This window comes from Zootoca vivipara, chromosome 1, assembly GCF_965207765.1.
Source record: "Zootoca vivipara chromosome 1, rZooViv2.hap1.1, whole genome shotgun sequence".
Lineage (NCBI taxonomy): Eukaryota > Metazoa > Chordata > Lepidosauria > Squamata > Lacertidae > Zootoca > Zootoca vivipara.
Window position 1 is genome coordinate 11,201,210 of NC_142582.1, and position 19,268 is coordinate 11,220,477.

General features: G+C 39.6%; 1 protein-coding gene across 2 annotated transcripts in view; it reads left to right on the top strand.

Annotated features, from left to right (window-relative positions):
• The window catches only part of SATB2 (SATB homeobox 2), a 114,656-nt gene that overhangs the window by 13,532 nt on the left and 81,856 nt on the right, over positions 1 to 19,268 (top strand). For both annotated transcript variants that reach the window (XM_088676668.1, XM_035136780.3), the window contains exon 3: positions 9,537 to 9,713. In XM_088676668.1, coding sequence (XP_088532794.1) covers positions 9,537 to 9,713 — 177 coding nt within the window. The remainder of the gene's footprint in view (positions 1 to 9,536; positions 9,714 to 19,268) is intronic.

Consider the following 19,268-nt stretch of genomic DNA (forward strand, 5'->3'; position numbering starts at 1 on the left):
TCCCAAATTCTTATAAACTATTAATCAATATCAGATCAATAGGGTTTGCTTTTCTCCTAACTAAGAGATTGCCATACATGTTGCTTTTGAGAGATGAGTCTTTTATATACCAATTCTATCCCTTTTGAGATTACAAGAGGATCATTTGGAATGTTATATCTAGTAGTATTTTGGATTTCTGTTATTTCCAAATTTCGATGTATTAGTCTAGGAGTATGTCCAAAAATGTAAAACATTGCCCTCAAAGCCCTAGAGTGTCAACATTTATCACTGACATTTGGGAATATTGTACTTAATTGTGTTGGTGTAAATACTAACTAAATAACAATGTGTAGAAATTCCCCTTAAAGTTTATAAGCATTTTCCCAAATCCATTTTCAGATTTCCTGTTGCATTTCTTTTGCAAGATCCCTTTTGTTTGATCTGAATTTATAGTTGGTTCCAAATTAGCTTGAATTTTATCCATACAACCTAATGCATTGTTTGATTGCCCAGAATTATTATTTCAAGTTCCGTGCAGTATCACAATAAACCCATATATTACTAATGATTGTATAATTATGTATTTGACTTGATATTGAAAGGTGAGGTATGTGTTGATTTCTTCCTGAATTGACTTTTAAGTGTTCCTGCCACTTAGAAAAATGGTGCCATGAGAGGGCAAGATTAGGAAGAAAGGAGCCTTCCCATTGGGGTGTTTAGACTGCAGAATATATGGTGGCTCAGAATATGATTTAGTGTAGCGTTCCTTGGTTCCTAGGCTGGCAAAGTATAGAACCATATTTTACTTGTGATCTAAAATGAGGCCTTTCAGAATACCAATTTCCTTGTACAGTAATCCAAGATCTTTATAGCACAGTTCAGGTGGAGACTAGGCAGAGATAAAAGCAGGTTGTATAGTATGAAGGTGATCTCATGGAACATTTATCCTTACATTTCAGGCTAGGAGCTTTTGGAGTCTAGAAACAGAATTGTTTAGTGTATTGTGCAGATGATTCAGATCATAATGGCAGTACTTTGTGAGCAAACTCGTCACAGTTAATTTGAGGATATTTCTACAAGCAACAGCATTATGCACATACCAGCAAACTGATTTTCTGAATGTTCATATACATATCGTAGTTCACAATATGTATGTTGCTGTTCATTCAGCTTGCATAGAACTGAACGATAATAATACTTTGAATCCTTTGATGAAAAGTTAACTAATAAACTTTTGTTTGCAAATTCAAGGACTCTCACAAGTTAAATGAACAAGGTGTGAAATGAATGTTATTAACATCTGTTGCTGCAAGACCATTACCTATAGGGAAAATAGGGTAATAGTCTTCGAAATTGATTATAGTAGCTGCCATATAATGTCTGGCTTTTTTATTTTTCATTTTGGGGAAGTAGACATAGAACATAGTGACTGATAGGCAAATACATGTATGTTTGGAGTAAAAAAACTTTTAAAATATAAATTCTTCAGGATCATGCTTGGCACCATAAATATGCAGAGCTAAGACTCACCTTGGTAAAGTATACAAGAGTGCCCCTGAGGATTTATTTTTTATATGCATTGGACTCAATAAACCTCTGTGCACCTGGAGGCTTTCTCCCTTCTTTTCCTGTTCTTGATATCTTCCCATGTTTTCCTTTTTCTCTGTTAGGTAAATATAACCTAGTTTACATATGTATAACTGAATTGTGCCAAGGCAGCCATAAGCTTGGGAGCAATGGTGAGAGGAGAGTAGGAAGAGATAAAGAATTACTGCCCAACCTAGGGCCAGACCCTGGTAACCATGCAGTTCAGATGGCTTAGAAGCAACTCAAGGGACAAAGCAAAATAATTAGTATTTGGAATATATTAATTGGGTTGGTTTATATGTAATGACAAAAGCACTTTGAGATTTTTTTCTTTAAAATATGAAGCGGTACTGTATAGAAATGAAATGGGGGGGGGGATTGTAGTATGGCATTAAGTGATCAAGCTCTATGCTTATGTGCTTCTTTCTTCCCTTGGATAGGTTGCCCAACTTTGGATGTAATGACAGACTCTGGTTTGACACTAAATTGGAAGGGAGGAGGGAGGGAGAGGGAGAAAATTGGAGTATGTGAAGAGAGAAGGGGACACATGTGCTAAGGCCAACGATGTGGGTTTTCTTGAAATTTTTGGATAGAAAAAAATGCCAGAAAACCTTTCTTTTCAAATTAACATAATTAATGTAATTTGCACCATAAGTTTTTTAGTTTGCATCAGAAATTTTTCTGATGCCCTAGAGCATGAACTAATTTAGCATGTTTATTTTACTTGTATTCAGTAAACAAAGCTAAAAACTTTGAAACTCGTTAAAGTTAAGAACATTGCTACTAACAATATACCACAGTTTCTATAGCCTACATATAGTAGGGGTATTTAAAATGAGAGCCATCATAGCAATCCACAGTTAAATGTAGAAGTTTGTAAATATGTCCTCTTTTTTCAAAGTATAGCAACCCTAACACTGGAAAATCTTCCACTCCACATTGCTGACTATAGCCTAATGATAAAGCTCTGTAGCCATCATGCTATGACTGTACCAACATGCTCCAAATCATGCTTTATTGTTGCATTTAAAATGGCCCACAGTGCTCTAAATTAATAGTGCTTCCCTTCATCACTTCACTTACCGGTACATTTCCTTCTCATGAGCCATATGCCTTCATTAGGTTCTATTTTACTGCTGGGTGCTATGTAGTCATTGGTCAAATACAATCAGGTATTTAAAGCAGGAGTGTTTTTAGAAGTCCTTAATTGTTTTTAAATATGTTTTTATTTTATTGTTACTTGTACTGTTTTACCACCATGTTTTGCCGTTGTGTGCTCTTTTGGAAAGAAAGACAGGATAGAAGTTTAATAAAAATAAAATAAAATACCCTTGGTTTTGGAGCCTGAACAAGCCCCCTCAGCTAAATTTTCTGCCTCCCACCCCAATTTTTGTGATAGTGGGAAAAGTTATATTTAAAAGTAGACATATTGGTAGGGTGTGCTAATCTCAGGGCCCCAATGCAGTTGTAAATCTCTCTTTCCCTCAGATTGATTGAGTAGAAAGGGGGCAATAGCCCCCTCAGCTGATTTGCACAGGATTGTGTCTCTGTGTGTATGTTTACCTGTGTATGTGTTTGTGTGTGACCATACCCACCCCTGGCATGTGGCACCCAGAGGGTTGGTCAAAGACTAATGTTGTTCTTAGACTAAAAAGGGTTAGCCACCACTGAGTTAAATCACCATTTAAAAATAATTATGACAAAGGATATGAGTTGCAAAACCAAATGAAGTTGATTGTTTTGGAACAATGAAATCAAATTTCTGTACTTTTGTAATCAACCATTATTTACATTTTTTGTAGCAAATAGAGCTTGGTTTTTATTAGAATGGTAGGAGATACTTAAACAGCTGCAATTTTATTTCAACTGAAATTCAGCTAACAAAGCACACAACATCCATAAAAGGCTTCAGTTTTTAAATGTGATGGTGTCTTAAGGCATAGAGCAGAGGGTGCCTGCTCCTAAACAAAGTGTGTATACATGTATACATACCCAGATTCCTGCAGGTATGGAAAGCAAGGGACCCTTAATCTTGCCTTTGTTGAGGTCATATCATGTTAAAAATAAATAATTAGACACCAATGATATGAGAGCATTATGACTAAGATAAAATACCACCAAACTACAGTACATCATGAGCAACACAATGCTCTTGGACTTGGGGTAGCAGGCCCACATGGAAGACAAGGATGAAAAGAATGTGTGGGGGGTGTTGTGTGTGAATTATGGGTTGGTGAAGAGGGGGATTTCCATTTCAATTGCTTTGGAAGGAGGAGCAGGGATGCTGGCTCTCCCTCTGACCTTGCTGCGGAGTTGAGAGGGCTTTGATCAGTGGAGTGGGGAAGCTGTTGCAGTCCTGTTGCCTGGAACCAGGTGCCACGTTTGCAGATGGGAGCAGACCCACCCACCCACTTGAAAACTCGACATTCCCACAAGGCAAGAGAGCCTCATGAGTGAACGTGTCATACCTTGTCTTTAAAAGCTTGGCAGGAGGGATGGGGAAACTTGGTGGGCCATCTTTGTCATTTCCCTTCAGTTTGGAACTTTCTGCCCTGCTCCTGAGTGCACTGTGTCTGCTGCTGAGCTTGTGCCATCACTTGCCTGAATAAAGATCTATTTGTTTTGCTCTTTCAGGTAAAACACCTGTGTCTGGATTTGTTGGGTGGGAGCCAGGACCTAGTATTTGTCTGGGGAGTTTGGTAGTTCAGTCCCCCAGATTCTCTACTTGTTGTTGGACTACAGCTCCTATCCTCCCTGACCATTGGCCATGCAGGCTGGAGATGTTGGGAATTTTAGTCCAACAATACATGGAGTGCCAAAGGTTTTTTTCCCAACCCTGCAATATAATATATTGTATAGTAGAAAAATCTGCTAATAATAATAATTCACTAAACTTGCTTTTTAAAATCAACAGGGTATTCTAGTCTCTTAAGATGTGGATAGTTTCTTCACTTTTCTTTCTTTCGGAAAAAGCTTTTACTGTAAACTTACATATGATGACATCCTAATATTTCAGTACAAGGTCTATTTGTAGTTGCACTTTTAAGACATTGTAACATGACCATTAAAATTAATTGTGGGTAGAATCTGGCATAGAAATTGGCATTTAAAAATTATAGCTGTGCAGGGAATTCTCTTTAATTCTCTCACCCTGAACCATTTTTTTAAATGCCATGGGCATCAAAAGCACTAGTATATATTAAATAGGAGGTTTTATAAAAACATCTAAGGTACGGTACTAGTTCTAAAATGGCGTCACTCTTTTGAAGTGAAATATTAGTATATTTTCCATTAGTTCATGTTATTATATATAGTAGTGTGGGATATTTGTAAAACAACAAATGAAATGGCTAAGTTGTATTAAGAAATAACTAATGTTATGTTATGTTATGTTATGTTATGTTATGTTATGTTATGTTTTTAACATGCATTTTTTCAGGGCCATAGCCTTCCTTTGCATGTGGAGACCCTCTATCCCAGGCCTAGAAATAAATTCAGACATGACTCGTATTTTTGGTTTGGTTTTTGGCAGAATTTAGGCCACAACTTTATTGATTACAAATCAAATGAGTGGTTGCATAGGCTCTGGTTCGACTAGCTACCTAGGGTAGCACTGACTCAGGGCACACCTGGAGTCAGCAGCCAGGTACACACCTGGGGCGGGGTTAACCGATTGGCGTGCGCCAGCCGGACCCTGATTCCCCCACGTGTGCCCAGAACACTGGATTAGGGCACCCCTGCTTGGGGGGATACCAACCATCGGTCCATGGATTCCCTTAAGAGGAATACCTGAATATATAATTATAGGATGGTAAGGGATCATACCGCCCTATCAGCATGAACCAGAGCCTATCTGCCAACCTTACAAGTTGTGACAATTTGCTATGCGGCAGGTGAAACCCAAATGGCAACAGCCAATCAGCCAAGTGGGGAAAATTCTTGTCGTGCCCCTGCAGCAATGGCAGACGACACACGACGGCATAGCAAGGTCAAGCGAAAGCCCTAAAATTAGGGAGCGGTGGTCGGGTGTTCTCAACCGGAGAAGGAGGGTCTCTACGGTGAGCTCAGCATTTAAGTACTGGTCCATCTGACTCTTTGATTGGCAAGCCCTCAGCCCAATTGCACCCTGTCAGATGGACCACCAATAGGGTGTTGTGGCTGCTCCAATTGTCCCGCCCCAACACCTAGACCTGGGACCCACCGCAACACGTGCCCTCTCTTGCAGGGAGGACCTGATTTAACATAAATGGAGAAGTTGGGTTTGACAGGGTTTTTTTTTTCCTGGTAAGGAATTACATTTTCAGAGGAAAATAAAGATAGTAGCAATATGTATGCTATTTTTTCTTTATAATGATGTTTTTTATCCAAAGGTGTAGCACAGTTGATTGTAAGGCTTCTGTTAGCAGAATGGGGTGGCATGCAATTTTTAGCAATTTCCTCTGTCCCCAGATTCTGTTTTACAGCATCTTGCAACCCTCTGGAGTTGGTGAGGGAAGTGTGGAGGGCTGCAGGTGGGAGACATATTGCTGAATATTGCTTCCATCTCTGTTCCGCTGATGGAAGTCATAATATCAATTGAGTGGAAACATTGGATATACAGTATTTTCCTGTGTGTGTGTGTGTGTGAGAGAGAGAGAGAGAGAGAGAGAGAGAGAGAGAGAGGAGAATGAATGGGTGAGGGGAAGGAAGAGAGTGAGCTAGTAAGATTTTTTGCACTAGTCATATGGAAAAAATCATGAGTGTGTGTTTTCTCAGATACTAAAGTACCAGTATGTGTTGGACAGTACAGTATCTTAAAGAGCAGCAACTTTTCAGTTTGTGAACCATTTGTCTATGAACTTGCTTTTTTAAAAGAGCTATGGCTTGCCTCTGAGGCTGATTAGCTTGAAACAGCTGAACATTGCCTTGCTTTTGATCAGGGATGAAATAATTAGGAAAACTGAGACTATCATTTATAGTGTTGTCACTTTCTTAGTATGCAGTGCTATGCATGACTGTCTACTTGTGTGTGGACAATGCAACTGTGACCTTGAGGCAATACCTCTTCTCCATTTGGCTCTTACAGGTTCTTTGCTTTTATCTTTTATCTTTGTGGTAGAAAATATGTGAATCTTAATAATAATAGAAGATAAGTTAATCATTTGACACTGAATTTTCTCTTTATACAGTACTAGGAAATAGTGTTTTTTCTCTAACAAGTGCCATCCTGTTGTCTTACCTTTTTTGTCCATTTTTTTGGGTACTTACTGAGTTGTTTTTGGTTTTTATTTGCTTTTGCAGGGAAAAAAAACAAAGGGGGAAAAAGCAAATCCCATCGGATAAATGAGCTTTACTTCCAGGTTTATAGGTCTGCAATATCAGGCTACTGGACAAAATGAATTATTACTTGCCTTGGATTTTGGCTGCTTCTCATAACTACGCATACACTAAAGATACTAGAAAGAAAAATATTCCCCCCATTTCAGTTATATTAAAGTTACAATTGTAGACTCACTTATTAACAAGTCCCACTAAATGAATTGTGGCTTAATTCTGAGTAAACATGTACAGAATTGCACTGAAAGTGTATTTTTTTTAAAAAAAGAGTAAAACCTGAATATAGCCAGCTACATTAATGTCTATATTTCTCATCTCTTCCAACTAAAGCCATGACCTCTCTGTCAAACCCATTGGACTCTATGGATACAACACCTAGACACATAGACACATTGCTCAATCATTTCTCCATCTCCACCTTTGACCTATATGTATGCAGTGAGAATGACAGGCTCTAAGGGTGTATTGAGAAGTTTCTATATGCCCTCTATTGCCCCCTCCAGCCCTCTTATCTACTTAGTGCATGTTATTCAGTTCTTTATCCTCTTTTACCCTCTCTGATTCTGGCTTAGACACCAGATGACTACCGTATATACTTTTTCAGAAGTAAACAGGAATATCAGCATTTCCTGAGATACGGAGCCTGTTGTATCCCCTTTATTCCTATGCTCTCCCAATCTACCTTTGACTTGTTGATTATGTTTTTGTGTTGGCTTTTATAGACAGAAGAGTCTTTAGAAAACACATAGCATTTGTTTCAACTTGAAACTTGTTCAAATAATATGACAACCATATTAATTTGCCAATTGATAAATAAGTTGTTCATATTACAGATGATTGACCCAAATAATTTTGTAATATATGGCTGTTGTGTAGTGCAGTCCTATCCATGACTACTCAGAAGTATGCTATGTTGAGTTCAGTGGGCCTAATGTGGGATGGTACCCCTAATGTCATGTGTCAAAAGTGGACCAGCATTGCAGTGGACTGCTAGTATAATCTCTGGCTGTTGTATTTCTAGAGTGTTATTGGCTGAGGGAGCCGGTGTACAGCTTCCAGGTCATGTGGCCAGCATGAGAAAGCCGCTTCTGGCGAACCAGAGCAGCGAACGGAAATGCCGTTTACCTTCCCGCTTGGAGCAGTACCTATTTATCTACTTGCATTTTGATGTGCTTTCAAGCTGCTAGGTTGGCAGGAGCTGGGACCAAGCAATGGGAGCTCCCCCCGTCACAAGGATTCGAACTGCCAACCTTCTGATCAGCAAGCCCTAGGCTCTGTGGTTTAACCCACAGCACCACCTGCGTCCCTAGAGAAAAGGGTAGCTGTGATTTAATGGAAAACACATGATTTTGACCTTCATAATTCCTATGAGAAAAATGATAAGGAATGATAACTTAATAGATCACAGGAGTGGGTGCCCGGCCCCTTCATGGGAAATTTTGTTGGTGCTCAGGCACTCAGGCACTCAGGGCTCCTGGGAGTTGGAAAGCTTTTGGGCAATCATTTAAGGAAGCCACACTGGTGGTGGTGGTGGTGGTGTTAGTTGAGGCATGTTCAGGTTCTGCTTCTATTCCAAACTGAGACCCTGTTACAAATTCTTGTTGTTAACATCTCCTCTCTTTAGGCAAACATTTGCACTGCTGTATTTGTCTTAAATTTATCATACATTGGTATTAAACATAATTTTAGAATTGGGTACAAGTGTGTGTGTGTGTGTGCGCGCGCGCACGCACGCATTGCCTAATTAGTTGCTCTGCTTGTGAGGTTCTCAAATCAGCATTGTGAGCATCTCCATTCCAATTGAAGGTAGCATCTCATGGATCAATACTTTTCACTGGCCATTTTAATAGCATGAAGCTATATCTTCATGCAACAGAAGTAAGGGAGCCATTGACCAAACTTCATAACACATGGCTGAAAATTTCTGAAACTGACCAGTGTTTGTGATAAACCACAGCAAGTTCATGTAGCTCATAGTTATTCTGTTCTGGGGACTTCTATAAGCTTGGCCTTGTGTACTTGAAAAACCACCTGGTTCCATATAAGCCTACTTGACTGTTCAGATCCTCTTGGAAGGTGCTCCTCAGAGTGTCTCTGTCTTTTTGAAGGTGGCAATGTAGTCTTCTCAGTTGTTGTACCTTCTTATCTTTGTAACTTCCCACCCCTGTTGGTTTGTTAAGTGCCCACCCTAGCTGCTTCTAACCAACAGTTTAAAACATTTCTATTCTTTCTAGATTTTAATGGAATTTGATCTTATGGCTGTTTGAACTGATTTCTTGTTTATTGTTCTTCTTTAGTATAATTTTAATAGATATGTATAAAATGTTTTATCTGCCTTGGGAGTCCTTGACTGAGAGGTGGGATAAGACTATTTCAGTTTGGTGATGAACACTAGCTTAGATTGCTTTTTTAAATGGTTAGAGAAAATCCATAGATATTATGTCTGCTAGCGAAATGGAAACTCCAATGTTAAGAGGCAGTGCACTTCTGAAACCTCAGTGCTTCTGGGTGTACAGCAAGGGAGGGCTGTTTCTTTAGGACTTGCTTGTAGGCCTCCCAAAGGCATCTAGGATCCTGGATTACCTGGAGCTTTGGTCTGATACAATAGCTATGGTCTCTAATTGTGGATTCAACCATCTTTCCCCCTCCAGGTTTGATGATTCCTGTCTTTTGTGTGGTGGAGCAGCTGGACACTTCTCTCGAATATGATAATCGAGAAGAACATGCAGAGTTTGTTCTGGTTCGCAAAGATGTGCTTTTTAGTCAGCTGGTGGAGACAGCACTCCTGGCTCTTGGATATTCTCACAGCTCTGCTGCTCAGGCACAAGGTACTGCATAAAAGTATTTGATTGTTTGGTCACTAGCATGCAGTAAGTTCTTCCATAGTCTCAGAATGTATTCTAAAGGCAAATAAGGAAGCTAATAGTAAACCTAAAAACCTGCTTAAACGGAGGAAATCCCACTGAACAAAAGCCACTTTTCTCCTTTTTGCTGCTGTGCAAAACTGAGCAATGCCAGCTTTTAGTTTAGTTTGTCATCTGAACCCAGGCTCATGCTTAAGCTCCCTGCATTCTAACCATGAACTGTTAACCAACGTTTGTTCTTGGTTACAACATGTGGTTAGTTTGGAGAGGGCATAACCATGGGCCCAGGCTAAGTCAAATCTTGGCTTAGCTGGTGGTGGCAGCAAAAAGGACTGGAATGAATAAAGTCACTGTGAGCATCTCTTCAGGAGTCCACACATGCACTCTAAGCCAAAGTTTGGCTTTACAGTATATGATATGTAGACCAAGCCATTAGCAGATGTTCGTGATAAATATAAAGACTTTATAATAACATAAATTTATTCCTTCAATAGAAACGTTATAGCTAATTGTTTCCTAACAATTAGTGAGACAAATTAGTGAGGCAAAGGAAATCTACTTCAGTTGACTGGTTAGATTTAGATTATAAAAATACTAGATTTGAGCGACCTTTCTATGAAGGAAAAAATGAGTAAGAAACAAAGCCAAACTTTGAAACTTACAGTCCAGAACTGAATATATTAATTGTTGTAACAGATGAATGTTTTGAACCTTATGTGTTATGCAGATTGACGTGCCTTTTGTTTTCAGCGTATGCATTTACCTGGAGAGAAGCTGAACATTCCCTTACAATTTTAGATGTCTTTCTTTCTTTCTTTCTTTCTTTCTTTCTTTCTTTCTTTCTTTCTTTCTTTCTTTCTTTCTTTCTTTCTTCTCTCTCTCTCTCTCTCTCTCTCTCTCTCTCTCTCTCTCTCTCTCTCTCTCTCTCTCTCTCTCTCATCTGTCACCCAGTTAAACAAATCTTGGTTGTTCACAACTGATTAAATTTTCATAAATTGAATGAGTGAAAACAATTACAAGAAGCATACTTAGTTTTTAGATGATGTATAGATGTATATGTGTATTATAGCCGGCATCCTATTAGAAAAGGCATTGCCTTCCATGAGTGAGAAAAGTGAGAAAAGTGAGAAAATGTTTATTTTAATCCGTAGCTTTAGAAATACTTTAATATATATGGTATTTTTAAAGTCTGCTACCCAATTTATTCACAGTACCTTTTTTGTAGACCATAGGTACTGTTTATTCATCCCTGTTTAGGGAAGCTTTTAATGTTTGATGGATTTCTGTATTTTAATATTTTGTTGGAAGCCGCCCAGAGTGGCTGGGGGAACCTGGCCAGATGGGCGGGGTATAAATAATAAATTATTATTATTATTATTATTATTATTATTATTATTATTATTAATTTATTATTATTTATTTACTTACTTATTTATTTATTATTATTATTATAAATGATTAATCATTTAACAGTATAATCCTTTACATCTTTATTTGGCGGTAAGTCCCATTTTGTCCAATGGGACTTACTCTACTTTTTAGGATTGAAGCTCTAACCAGCATCACCCCACCCTAAAAAGAAGTTGCTGAAATAATTTATCTCTGCATTTTAGTAGATTATTTATAAAGGAGTGGAATGATACTTCTTGAGTCAAGAAAAATCATTGGTCTTTGCTTTTTTTGATAAATAATTTGGATGGTTTGCACAGTTATACTAATTTAAGGCTGTGATTCTAAGCATGTTTACTTGCAAATTAATTTCACTTAATTCAGTAGGAATTGCTGCTTAGCAAAGCTGGTTAGACTTGGACTACAAGTGGTTTATAAATAGTTTTGGGGCACAAACTAGTATTTTCATTATTTACTTTAAAAATGCACCTGAGAAATTTGGATATATTCTGTAAGAGTTTTGGTTGCCAATAAAATCTAGCTATTCTGGAAAATGGACTACTAATAAAACAGAATTTGAATGATTTTATAAAAATCAAAGCAGTGTGATAAAGAATATGAATCATCACCAGCTTTATGAGCGAGCTTAAGGGTCTAACTGGAAATAAAGCATATGTGTAGTAATAGTCTAGCAATGTTGCACTCAGTTACCAAACATGAAAAAGCAAGGAAAGTGTTTTAAAAGAACCACTTCATGCCATTTTAAGGACATTTCTTTTTGAATATAAAGGTCACTATATCCCACTGCTTCTGTCATGCTGAACCAGCTTCCTCTTTGACAGCACTATCCATCTTGGTTAACACAGTTGCTTAACATGTTGTGAGCTAACATGTGGAACATTCTGAATTAAGCAGCCAAGGCATCATTCTTGGCATCTACAAAGGGAAGGAGATCCCAGGAAAGGGTGCTTTATGGAGGCATGCAGCTTCATTCACTGACCCACACACTTGCTGAGCATTTCACTAGGGGAAGTATATGGGAACTCATGTGGAGGAAGAGAGATTGACTCAAATAGGCTACTGCCTGTTTCATCCTTAGGAAACAGTAGCTAGGCCAACAGGTTAAACATTTATTTTCTTGGCTTGCATATTTTGTATCTGTCATGGTCCAGAGACTGCTCTGTGTTAATCCAGATGCTTCTACGCACATTGGAGTTACTTAAAAAAAATACTTGGAGGTAAGGCTAAGTGCTACATTTTATTCTGGGGCCTAACATTAGTAGTTGCCACCACATCACACTTTTAAAAGCACTTTACTTCTAGGCATCCTCTGTGAAGCAGCTGCTTTGAGTTTCTGCAGAATTTGCTTACCATATAAGCTGACTTTCCAATTCACCATTTATCTGTAAATGGACTGTATGCTATTTTTTCCATGGATAAATGCCTTTCAAAATTTCAGTACCTTTTTTTGAATGAGGTGTGGAGTTGAGAGAATAGAAACTCAGGTGATATGACTGAGCTGCTGGGTTAAGAAGGGAAGATATTTCAGTTTTGATACTTGGTTTGTGGTCATAGGCAAACTGCTTGTCTCAATCTTTCCCAGAAGGCAGTTTCTGGTAGGCCAGTGCCAAACACCTCTCTGGGAAGTTTACAAGCAGTCTCAATAGACAGGGGAGAGGATCCAATAGTTAGCTTGGCAGTGTGAGTGAGACTGGCACCTTCACCTCTTGGAGGGGTGTCCTGATTCCCCCCCCCTACTTGCCTGCAGGTAAAGGATAATAATAGCTATTCAGACAGTACTAATGGGAATGTTTAAGGTCAGGTGTCTGATGTTTCTATCTAGATAGAAATTAAAATGTGGATTAAAATGACTCAATGAAGAGTTTTTGCTGTCCCAAGCAATTGCGTCTATCTCTGTAGGGAAGTCTGCTTCACATATTATGAAATTCCTGGATGGAAGACACATCTGAATAGGAATTATCATTACATTCATGCAGGCTGTCACATACAAAGGTCATACAGGGTGAGTCCTTTAAAAGAAGCCCCATGCATACAGAGTACACTTGTTCCATGGGGCCTCTTTTAAAAGATTAACCCTGTATATGCGAGTAGTACATACAGCTGTTGAGAACGTCTTGCAGGGTACACACTGAATACATAATAAATCCCCTGCTTCTCCCCTGAGAAGAGGGGCTGCAGTGGTTGTCCATGGAGCTGTGTACTCTGGTCCACGAAGCTTTGCATGTAGAATCAGGCTTTCAAGGACATGGGTGGATCAGAAGTGAGAGGGCATAAACTGGATAATAATAATAATAATAATAATAATAATAATAATATATTATTTATACCCCGCCCATCTGGCTGGGTTTCCCCAGCCACTCTGGGCGTCTTCCAACCGAATATTAAAAACAGTACAGCATCAAACATTAAAAACTTCACCCCAATACACACCCCAATGTGCATTTGAGTGCTGATGCTCTCTAATCACATTACAGTTTTTTCAATGGATAGACATCTCTGCTTGGATGCATATTTAGATATGCATCCAGTTTTAGCCTGTTCCTGATCCAGCTAAAGAGATCAGCACTTGGATGTCCATTTCCAATGCAGATCTCCTTCGTTGGACTGGAGGGAGGTGTGGGGTAAAGAAGGAAGCTGAAAGGGGATTAATGCATCTTCCTTGTGACCTGGCTTACTTTTCCCTAATTGTGTGGGTTTTTTTATGTGTTCACATTTATAAATAGAAAGGCAATATTTTAAAATTAAAATTAAGAAACAGAAGGAAACATTGTATTTTGATATACCAGATTTTCCATTCATTTGCCGCATTTTAATAGTTAGGGGGTAGGGAGATAGGTTGTAATGTAATAATATAAGAAGATATGAGCAAAATAAACCATGAAATGTTTTCATCGGGCTACATTTGTATATTTTATTTTTTCGATTATTTTGTATGTCTTTGTTATATTCTCCTTCCTCCCAGTGTTAGGGTGAAGGGTTAAACTTCACACAATCTTCCTTTGCATCCTCTTATAGCTGCTTAGGAAAAATGCCCTGAACTGGCATGGGAACCACAGTTTGTTACAATCCAGCCCAGGAATGGGGAGCCTGTGTCCCTCCAAGATGTTCTTGGACTACAGCTTCTATATACCTGATAATTGGCCATGCTGTCTAGGGCTGTTGGAGTTCTACAACAGCTGGAGAGCCACAGTTCCCCCACCCCACCCCAATCTAGCGATAGCAAAGACCTCAATGTTTTTGGATAATTGTTCATGTACAGCAAAGAGAATCTGAGAGACTGAGAATTAGTCTGAAAAAAAATGTATGAGTGCTTCGGCATACTGCAGTCATTTTTATTTACACAATAACACTACGACCGGAGTGTGGATAATGAAATTGTATCTCAAGTGGCATCTGAAAGACTAATCCACGAAAGCCTATGACATTATAACTTTGTTAGAGTTCACTTCATCAAATGCAAATGAAGTCTAGTCTATGAAAGCTCTTGCCATAATAAACTTTGCTCTCTGGAAATTATATCTCAAGCGTCAACCATGTAATGCAAGCAGTTGATAGAGCAGGGATTCCCCCCCCCCAATCAACAAGGGTACTGTTGTTAAATCCCTTTATTTTTGTTTATACTGTTTTCATTTTAGTATCAAATGAACACTGATTGAAAAGTCACCTTTATTAACACCCTGTCTAGTCAAGTAATGGTTTAAAAACACTATCACTCTTCAATAGCAAAAAAAAAATTCCTTCCAGTAGCACCTTAGAGACCAACTAAGTTTGTCATTGGTATGAGCACGGCAGATCAACACGGCTACCTATCTGTAACTCTTCAATAGCACATACACCCATTTCTATTTTCCAGCACAACCAGAGTTGCTGATGGTCAAACAAAGGTAGAAAATTATTTCAGGAAAAAAATCATAGAGCCATTTATAAACAATCTCATAAGTTCCCAATCAGCCTCATTGAATGTTGCAGGTGTCCTTGTATCTATTTTACTGCGAGATTATACTTGACACCTATGTATTTGTTGGTACGGAAGAGAAAATTTTTAGTTGTGACTTTTTCTTTATCATAAAATCAGTTTGTAATGTTAAAACAAATTCTTGTTGAAGTAACTTTGATTATTCATGTGCTGTTTACAAGATCCTTGTTATAGCCCCAACCATTGGCCAGCTACTTCAGGAGCTTGTGTCCCTCTTCCTTCCCCATTCCCTTTCCTTTTGGATTGCATGTTTATTAGACTATGACCCTGCTGGTAGGAACTATCTTATCTTCTAATATATGTACACTGCTTAGACAATTTTGGGCCTTTTTATAAACATAGTAATAGACGATACTTAAGTTAAATTTATTATTTAATAATTATAAAGTTTTCTCAACTAAGAAATTTCCCCCCCTATCCTGCATACACCTGAGTAGTATAAGTAATTCACACTGCAATCTTATTTAGAAGCGAGCTGCATTGACCTCAGTGGGACTTGATCCCAGCCAGATAAGTATGGTATGTATAGGATTATAGTCTCACAATAAACCTGCAATTTATGTGTGATTGACTTACATGATTGTAGCTTTGTACGGGTGGTGAATGAATGAATGAATGAATGAATAAATAAATAAATAAATGGAGAGCTGAGGGAAACAGTTGGAGGGGGCTGTCAAAGATCTTGTGTGAACTTCCCAGAGTTCAGTAAGGAAGGTGGAGGGCTTAAAAAGTTCTTTATGCACTAGCTTTTCCTACTGCAGAGTTTTTAAATTCTCCTCCACCTTGCTTACAGGGCACTGGGAAGGTCACATAAGCTTCTTGAAGGCTGTGGGATGCTCCTGTGGGTCTTCCAGAGGCCTTCTGCAACCTTCCCAGAGCTCAGCAAAAAGAGGGATAGCCATGTGGGGGTGGTTCCAGGGGTCCTTCTGACTGCAATTTTGCCTTTGCACATGCCCATGGAACCCCTGTGTAGGTTGCGGGGCTCTTGTATTTGTGTTTGAGCAGCTTAAAGCAGAGCAACTGGCAGGCAATCAACCCATGCTTTTCTTTTCCACTTGGCTTCTCTGCTGTAGCAAAACAGTATATAGTTCACTCACTATATATTTATGTTGGGTAGGTTCTTACTATAAACTTAAACACAATTTTTGTGAAGTCTGCTCAACTGATTCATATGAAATTTATTGACAAGCATGTTTTAAAAAACACTTACCACTACCCACTACCTCTGCAAACGGATGCATTAATTGACATTGGTAATAATGCACCCTGGATGGAAGGTGTCAAGTGGGTAATTGGTTTAAAATTACAATACTAATACTAATAAATTTCTGATATAATCCATGAAATGAACCTTGTGTATTTGATCTTAACAATAGGCACTATAGCTTTTTTTGGGGGGGGGGAATGAGAGATTTTCATGCTGATCTTGTGCTGAACACCAGATTAGTATATTAAATACATACATATTTAAAATGCATTTCCCTGACAGAATGCTTAAAAATAGTTGGATGGCTTAGAATTTTAAGATAAACTTAAGGCTTACTACTTTAAATATATTTGTACACTTGGAAAAAGGTTGGTCTCGCACTGGGGAAAATAATGTTTTAATACTGTTCAGCCACCATATTTTCTACTCATTATGTTTTCATGTTAATTGTACATTATTCTTACTCAAATGAGTTCAGAGAAGTTTTAACATAGTAGTTTGGCCAGGGCCAGCATGTTGCTATATAATTTTAAGCTCTAAAGTTTTGTAAGTGTACTATAATTTTAAGTGATGGTGTGTGTTAGTTTTGTCAGTTATCTCTAACCATTTTTTTGTACGTGTGAGGTTGAAAGAGAATGTGGGTGCCATTCATGACTCTATGTTTCCCCTATTTTAAGACACCGTCTTATATTTATTTTACTCAAAAAAATAAGCCTATGGCCTATGGCTTATTTTCGGGGGGTGTCTTTTTTATTATTATTAAGCAATCTACATTTGGACCTCTTGGTGTGAGATTGACAGCCCCGGCGTTGAGGGTGGTGGTGTGGAAGCGGAGGCACCTTATTCCCTAAATGTATGGATTTGACAAGCTCTGGCCTTTTGAACATAAGCTTTTTTTTGTGTGTGTACATAACCCTCTGGAAAGTGGGGCTTCTGCTGCCTCTTCCTCCTAGATGCAGAGATATCCCGGGGACTTGAAAGGAAGCTGGTGGACTCAGGGGAGGGAGAGGAAGGGCGAGCGCCGCGGGAACGGACAGGGAGGGGTCACGTGTGTCGCATACCTTTTCACTGGCTACGTGCCCGGCAAGCGCGGCCAGAGCCAGGAGTGCACACAGCGCCACCTGTGCTCCTCCCGGGGCCACCATGCCCAACTCCCGTGCCCAGCCAACCCAGAGACCCTCCCCTTATCGCCGCCGACACCGCGGGGCATTCCTTTCCCGAAAAGGAATGCTGCAGCAGCCGCCGCCGCCAGTTCCGGGCGCCTGCCTCCTCCTGCCGTGCCTGGCATTGCTGCTGCTGGGTCCCACTGGCTCGGGGCGCTCGGCGCTCTCTTCCGCACGGCACTGCTGGGTGCTTTGTCGGCCCCGAGCCAGCAGGACCCAGCAGCAGCAACGCCAGCCACGGCAGGAGGAGGCAGGTGCCCGGAACTGGCTGCTGCAATGCCAACAAAGCGCCCAGCAATGCCGCGCGGAAGAGAGTGCCAAGTGTCCCGAGCCAGTGGGACTCAGCCACTGCAGCAGCAGCCGCCATTTCTGGCTGCCTGCCTTCTCCTGCCGCGGCCGGCCTTGCTGCTGCTGGGTCCCGCTGGCTCCTACTCGTGCGCCTATCACTATGTCTTATTTTTGGGGTATGGCTTATATTGCACGAATGCTTAAAAACCCTGCTATGGCTTATTTTATGACTATGCCTTAAAATAAGGGAAACACGGTAGCTTTGTCCCCCCCCCTTGCATATTTTGTTTTTGTAATATATTAACTGCATAAACATGGTTGGCAGAGTTCTCCTTCAGCTCCAGATAAAAATCATTAGTGGACTAAGTAGTAGATACTTCCTACTTACATTCCTAATGGAAACCCATGCTAAAAATGTTGTTCATCCCAACAACCGTTAACAGGGTGTTGTCTTTCCAAGTCTGTAGCTTTTCAGCACCCTGAATTGTGTGAATTGTGTGAAATACTTGTGAGAGAAACGGTGAGGGAAAATGTTTATTTTAAACACTATCTGGCAGAGATCAAATTCTGGGCAAAGAGGGCTTGCCAAGTAGCAAACTGAGTACCATAACAGGGAAAATCTTAAATTTTTACTATTACTTAAATTTTTTAATACTTGAAATAAATTATTAATCTATACACTGTTTAGTGAAAGTAAAATTGTTGTTTTAGCAAGCAGTTTCAATTCAACAGCCCCCCTCGCATGCAAGTCATGTGCTTTTAGTGTTTCATCCTTATAAATAAATAGGTAATTTGGCAGTAACTTGTAATGTCGTTACAGTAAGAGTGGCATTTAAAAACATTATTTGTGAAGCATTTTGAGATTCTGGTTAAAAAACAACAACATGCATCTGGTGAAGTGGACTCTAGTCCACAAAAGTTTATGCCATAATAAAAGTTGTTCCAATTTAGAGCTAAAGATAAGGTTTTCCCTGGGAAGGGAGCGGGGCAGGGGGAAAACCACCCAGACTGTCCCTAGAAAGCATGGGTCAAGTGGAAAACCACTTGGACCAGCACTTTCTAAGCATGGGATAAGTAGAAGTGTAGGTGAGCCCCAATCCTGCAATCCAAACCCCTTTGCTCCGGGATGGGTGTGTGTTGGATTGGGTGGCAATTAGCCTGTGGAAAACCCCTAAATGGGGTGTTCTGGGAGAGAATCTGAGCCAGTCCAGGGTCCACTGGATGCTCAGCAGGCCCCACTGTCATCACTAGATAGTACTAGGCCTGAAATAGGAGCATGCTCCACCCATGCCTTTTGCCCCATTCTGTATTGGTGATGGGGCTACAGATGTGATTATTTGGCTCCTGATTTATTGACATGTATCTATAGAACACAACTTATTAAAACATGCTTTCTGTTTTCAGCTTTGTATTCTTTAGGTGTACACTTATAAGTGTGGTGTGTAATGTAGTCTTGTGATTGTCCTTTTGTACAG